The following is a 7,043-nucleotide window of genomic DNA, read 5'->3' as shown; positions in this document are numbered from 1 at the left end:
TAATTATATAAGTTATAGCGTTATATAACTATTATATAAGTAATAGATCTCACAAAATGTAGGTATATACAAGCTATTGAGAAATGCGAGTCAGGCCGAGTGTATAAAATCATGATTATTAAAGCGTGTTGATAATATTATACCTAATCATGATAGCTATAACAGCTATTATTTGGCTTTAAACATTTATTTTTGCACTTAGCAACATTAAATAATTTAAAAACATTAAGTAACTTTTTATATTTAAATTTAATGCTTGTATTAAATTAATATGAAAATATGTGTTTTATTGAATTGTTAATATTGATATAAAATAATACCTACTTAATTGGTTAAATTCGGATTTGTAAATTAGATAGTTAAATATGGCTGCTAACAGTGAAAGCAATGATAATATAGAAACAAGAAATACCAATCCAACGGATGATGAAGACGTTACATTTTTTTTTTTTTATGATATAGTTAAACAATTGATTTTAAAACGTAATGATATCGGAGGTAATTTTTATAATAATAATTAATTCATAATAAATATGAAATATTGTTGTCGGTATAGTATAACTATATAGATACAATTTACTGGTTACTTTTCACAGTATAATTAAGTAGGTGTAAGGCGACAAACCCATTTAAATACTGCTTTTAAAGTTTTAACGTTACATATTTTGTTATCATTTATGAATTATTGATATTGTGTACACAGATATGATCAAATGAGTTGTACTATCTAATAATCCATTTGGTCTTGTCTTCTGTCTCCCAGTTCATCCTTGGCACCAATGAAGGGCGACTGAGTGTAAATTGAAACAAGAACTATTTTAGATTTTGGCCCTAATTTGTATAGATTAAATAATAAAAAAAACCTAATGCTTCAATATGTACAAGATATTAATTATGCATCAACCTTATAAAAAATTAAAACTTATTATAATATATTGTATCTAATAAAAATACAAAATTTAGTTCAAAACTTTAAAACGGTTTATATTTTATTGGTTACAATTAAATATTAGTTATTCAATTCACAATTTCATTTTTAAAATAATAATATTATAGTGTCAGCTAAATGCATTTAATATTTGTAGGTACTTCATATTTAATTCTGTGAACCCTTAGACTATATACTATATGTATACAGCATAATTTAGCTTATACATAAATATAAAACATAATAATATGTATTATATACATATAGGTTATCTACTCATTACTCCCATGGCGCAGACGTAATTTCATATTATATGTTTATGTTATAAAACCATAAATTCATAAATATGATTTATGCTACATATCACTTCTTTGTACATTTTTCTAGGAGATAAACTTAAACTTAGATAAAAATAAACCAACAACTTGAATAATACAGGAAAAGTGATATCTAATTAAAAACAAAACTGTTGTATCGATTAACAAAAATTAACTTTAAATACTTAAAGGTTAATTGAATAAAAAAATTGTTCTTCATTTTTACTGGTACCGATTTCTAAATAAACGATGTTCAGAGTTTTGTTCATTAGCTAACGGCATACAACTTTATAAACTTTTGGTAATCGGCTACTAATAGCAATTTTCTAAATAGGCCAACGGAATCTGTAACGGGTCTATACTTCTTAAAACTTCAGGTTTTTAACAGTTTTAGGGGAAAAAATCGCATTAAAGACCTATAATAAATTAAACTGTATATATTTTAGTTATCATACCTTGTGTAGTTGTGTATATGTATTAGGTAGGTACCTATTAACTAAAATGTTATACTGCATTTAGACAGCTGTGTATTATCAAGCTGGTTGAAAGTGTTGGAACAAAATAAAAATAAAGTTGTTCGAAATGAATATATAAAACTTATGACGTTGGCATTGCAATATCCAGAGCCTATATGTCCATTTAAAGACCCTCCCCCCGAGACAATTGATCCTTTGGAAAATGGAGTAAAATATGCGTAAATTAATCTTTAGGCGTATACTTAATATTCACAGTATCAAATATCAACAGGTAATTGAAATGTCAAGGAAGTTTTTAAAGAAAGAAGGCACTGCAACGTGTATCGGAGACATCGAAAAGGATGTAAAAGACACTTTTCCAACAATTAGCACAACTTTGTCCAACGACAAACGCCAATATGCTTCATATCAAGTTATACCAAACGTAGGTGTTCAGTGTTATTACGCCTTTTCAGACGTTCCAATGTATAACTGGTCTATATCATCACAAGTAACAGTCCCTAAAAGTGGTCCACACGCTACAGACATTGAATGGGAAAGAGCACTAGCGGGTATTAAATTCGAATTGCACAAACCGAGCACAGAAAATAAAAAACCTTCAAACGCAAGAAAAAATGCAACTTCTAAAGAGTAAGACGCACACCTTATAGATAGGTACGAGTGTAAGACTATGATTACTAATACTTATGCATATTTGATATATTAACAACAGTGTCGAAAGCGAAGTCAAGTTATCAGTTTCTGGCAGCGGTGCTTCTAAGAAAAAGTAATTTGGCTATGTTGTTATTTAATGTCATTAAATTTTTTCATGTAATATGTATACGAAATATCTAGGTATTCGACGAGCTTATTGTATCGAAAAATTGAGAAAAAATTATTAGTGTTGTATAAGATAATAATAGTTTTAAATATGTGAATGTCACACTCACAAAATATCTCATTTTTGTGCTATGATGTGATTTGAGTTTGGAAAATAGTCATAAAAAAACCGAAATCAATAACTCTTTATACTATTATAATTTACCTATAATTCTTCTTGTTTTAATTTTTAAACCAGTAATTATGATTGAATATAACATATAAATAATAAACCTTTTTTATACATAAAAATATTTTTTAAATGAGTTAATAGGAATAGTGCACGAAGGTGGTACGAATTAGTTGTTTAAAATATTGTACTATATATTTTAAAATTTCAGCTGAACTATCATTATTCATTTCTACTAGGTAGCTACCTCTAAACTCTTTTCACAATAAGAAAGGTATCGGGCGCTGACCATACTGTCAGATAGTTATTGGGGGTTATTGATGGGGATAAATCCCCCCAGAGCTTTTGCATATTTAATGTCTAACCGACAAAGATATAAAATTACCCATATTAATATATTATGTTTTAATTCAATTTGTCCTTATCTTGGTTCTCAAATTGCAACTATTGGCTATTATAGTATCATACAGATACGCACATGCCACTCGGTAAAGGTATAGATAATTTAAGAATATATATAAATTAAACAATTGAAGTTAATCAAATTTGTATGTAAAAATGTAATTGTGTACTGAATTATTAAAAAAAAATAAAACCTCTAAAGGGGAGTTTTGCGAGGCGAAGCCCTCCACTTTGTTTTTATCCAACAAATTATAAATCCCTCCCAGAACAAAATCATAACTCTACTATGAGTCATAGGCGCAACTAGACCTTGAGAAGCGTGACGTGCTATTATTGTAAATACTTCATAGAGCCGTGGCTCCTTGTTATTAATTATAAAGAATTAATATTTAATATTATAACTTAAGTCAATAGTAATAACCAAAATTGCTTTAATTTTCTTTCGGTAAATATTTTATAATTTAAAAATATAAAACTGATGGTATTTCACTAAAGTAATAATAGCTAAATGTAAACCTAAAAAACAAGGGCTGTTAAATTTGAACTTGGGGAGCACTTAAGACACTTTTTCACCCCCCTAATTGCGCCAATGATGGTGACCAGTTTTTGTCGACGACTGTCAGATGCTTCTCTCATCAACGCCCATGCATACAAATCTGCCTGGTACCTTTTTTATTCTGAATAATATAGTATAGTCAATTTTATTGCCGGTATTATGAAATGGACTCAGTAGCAAATTTTAAATCATCCTAATACTATTATAATAATACACTTATAACAATTATTATTATTAGGTCAGATAGATTAAAAGAAAGTGGGAAGACTCCAGATATATGCAATGTAATGCACATAGAGCAACAAAACCGAAATGTGACCGAAGTATTCGAATGGAATGATGCTAGCTTATTAACTGGAGATATAAGACTTGGCGCAGAAATGTGTTCGGATCGGAAAGTTGATGCTCAAGTTAAGACACAAATAGAACTTGATAAGGAAGCATTTAATGCCTATGATAAACTTTATCCTGGAGACTTCGTGATAAACGTAGAACAGTCGGTTATCGATGACATAATTCCAATCAAAAGTAACATTGTTTCGGAATCCGGCGATAAAAGTATAGTATATAGTATAACTAGATCATCCAAAAGTAACCATTTTTTGTACACCAAAAACTATAAAATACGTATAACACTCATAAGTTACATTGCATTTGTTGTTGCTTTTGGGTTAAATTAATACCAACGGTATCTCTAATGTTCAAATTTTATAACGTCACATTTATGTTTCACTAACGCAATATTGTAACGTGTATTCAAACATCCCAATAACATCGTATAACAACTACTATCTGATGTTATAAATAATTTCCTAGTAATATCCTACCAATACTAGATATTACATAAACATTATTTTCAACATAAATGTATAACAGTTACAGAATATTAAGAAAAAAAATATACAAAAATAAAATCTCGTAGATGGATATCGATCAATATATTGGCTATTGTATAATTCAGTAGCGTAGCTGGAGCTCAATCAAGGGGAGGGGGCTATTTAAAAATTGTAATACACTTATACACCAAAAAATATCATGAGGTTAGGACTTTTTGGCAATTATTAGTTTTAACCGTTTATTAATTTATTGTTTAACTAATTAACAGTTACCATTTATTTGCAATATAATTTATTAGCAATATAATCACAAATATGTACATATCTTCCATTGTAAACTATTATTGCTGAATAAATTATTATTATTATTTGATTATTTGCTGTTATAAAAAAAAGGTATGATATACATTTACTTCAGTAATAAAGACATGAAACACACCAATGCACTCGAATTTTTGATTTGTTTTCATAAAAAAATAATAAAAGTAAATTTATGTACATATATTGTACAAAAGTTGTACAAAAAATCTAAAAAAAAATATTTACAACAATTTTTATAGTAATATAGATCAAGTTTTGTCTCTTGAAAATCAATCTATTATTGATTGGACGTCTACTGTAATATCCCTATGAATGTTTAATAAGGCCAAATCAGTTAATTTTTCCTCATCCATCTTTGCTCTTAACCAAGTTTTTTATCTCACAAAACAAAGCAACATGCAACAGCATAAAAGCCAAAGTGTAGGTAAGCAATTTATAACATAAAATATAAATAATAAATAAATACATAATAAAAATGCATAATTTATTAACTTAAGTTACTGAATGTTTTATGAATAATAAATAATACGAATAACTAAATAAAGGTTAACCATCTTAATAAATAACATAGTCTCAACTGAAGAGAATTGAAGCAGCAATTTGTCTGAATTAATGTCAACTTATATAAAGAAATAAGGAAATATAACAAAAATAAATAGCAAAATAAACAATAAATATCACTGGTATAAATACTTTATTATTTTATTATCTGTATAGGTATAACCACGATAAAGACATAAATACAAAATTCCATGGGGTCAGCTACGCCACTGGTATTATTGCATAAACTTTAATGTATAATTATTATATTCATCGTTTGATCACATTATTGATACGTCTATTTCGTTAAAGAAATTAAACAACACAATATAGCATTAGATCCGTGTACAATTATTGTATGTAGATATTGTAGATAGCAAATAACATAAGAATTTGTATGTATAAAAAAATTGACATATTACAAAATGTTTTTATTATATTATGACACACTTTAAGAAACGATCAAAGAAGAAGAGGAACAGCAACAGCCGTTGCTACAGGACGGCGGTGGCTGCGGTGGCGTGAGGAAAAAGCAACGCGATTGCCCGCGGCCGAAATTGTGCACGATAAGGCAGAGCGCCGGCCACGGGAACGTCCAACCGCCGCCCGAAGAACGGCGGACAGTTGACGATACGTCACCGTCACAGCATCAGCGTCCACGGCTTTCCGATATGTATCGCAAACATGCCGCCGAAGAGAGCCACAAGAGCCGCAACGCGTTCGTCGATCCGCCCGCGAGACGTCCGACGCCGGTCGACGACTACCGAGTCCCGCTGTCTGGACGTAGTGGCCGGGGAGCCGAAGACGACTGCAGCGGAAGCTGTTCCGGTTTGAAACATGAGCGATCCACCGAATCGCACGCCGAACGTCTCTTGGACAGCGGGGTGCCGTTGAAATGGTCGGAACGGCGAACCATGTTCGACTCCACCGGCGAGCGTTCTGCGGAGGTGAGTTCAATGTTGCGGAGCAGACGCACCGACTCGAAGTGTGTCAGCCTGGCTCAACTGTACCGAAGATCCGCTAAAAGTCGGGACGACGATTTGGACGAACCGCCGTCGGACGAGTAAATAAGTGTATGATGTTACCTACCTATCTGCCCATGTTTATATTTCGTCGGAATAAAACGTGTGACGGGTCACCATCGTCGCCCGAAAATATTTTAAACCAAAATCGACTGCATAAAACACATTGGTTTAAGCCGCTAAAGTTGGGTGGGTGGTTCGGGGTTATAAGCCCCATGGCCAACATCTTATTCGCCACTTCTCAATTCTTAGAGCTGTACTGTATCTTAAAGACTTATGACTTATTATTAGGTACCTACTATGTTCTGTACTTCTAAATTCATTAAGATACTTAAATTATTATTGGTATTAATTAATAATCATAGTAACTAATATAATTATAACCAGTGGCGTGGAGAGCAAGGTTGTATGACGCCTAATAGGCATCATGGTGGACATTTTTTTGGAGGGCAGGGTGGTTGGATATATTATGGTAACCTATAACATAAAACACAAATTAAAATATTTACAGTCACATTATAATTTATTATACTGTATTATATTTAGATAGGTAAGTACTGAAATATATGCTGTGATCTTGGCTTATAAATGTTCACCACGTCACTGATAATCACTAAACACAGCACTGACCAAGCGAGGTGTCAGGTTTATTGTATA

The 7,043-nt window shown here is 31.1% G+C and overlaps 1 protein-coding gene across 1 annotated transcript; it reads left to right on the top strand.

Annotated features, from left to right (window-relative positions):
- The first annotated feature begins 365 nt into the window (after positions 1-365).
- On the top strand, positions 366-6,431 carry LOC111029865. The gene is made up of 6 exons (XM_022309084.1): positions 366-498; positions 1,765-1,928; positions 1,993-2,351; positions 2,434-2,487; positions 3,906-4,225; positions 5,821-6,431. The coding sequence occupies exons 1-6, from the start codon at positions 366-368 to the stop codon at positions 6,429-6,431; spliced, it is 1,641 nt and encodes a 546-aa protein (XP_022164776.1).
- The last annotated feature ends 612 nt before the right edge of the window (positions 6,432-7,043 follow it).

The sequence above is a fragment of the Myzus persicae genome, unplaced genomic scaffold (assembly GCF_001856785.1).
Source record: "Myzus persicae strain clone G006 unplaced genomic scaffold, MPER_G0061.0, whole genome shotgun sequence".
NCBI classification, from domain to species: Eukaryota; Metazoa; Arthropoda; class Insecta; order Hemiptera; family Aphididae; genus Myzus; species Myzus persicae.
Note: the sequence above shows the minus strand (reverse complement) of the source record. Positions and strands in the feature narration are given on the sequence as shown.

Excerpts from the sequence above, each read along its gene's own strand:
- LOC111029865 (XM_022309084.1), top strand. The coding sequence starts at position 366 with ATGGCTGCTAACAGTGAAAGCAATGATAATATAGAAACAAGAAATACC. Across the intron at positions 499-1,764 it reads AAAACGTAATGATATCGGAG|ACAGCTGTGTATTATCAAGC; the intron begins GTAATTTTTATA and ends TACTGCATTTAG. Across the intron at positions 1,929-1,992 it reads TTGATCCTTTGGAAAATGGA|GTAATTGAAATGTCAAGGAA; the intron begins GTAAAATATGCG and ends AAATATCAACAG.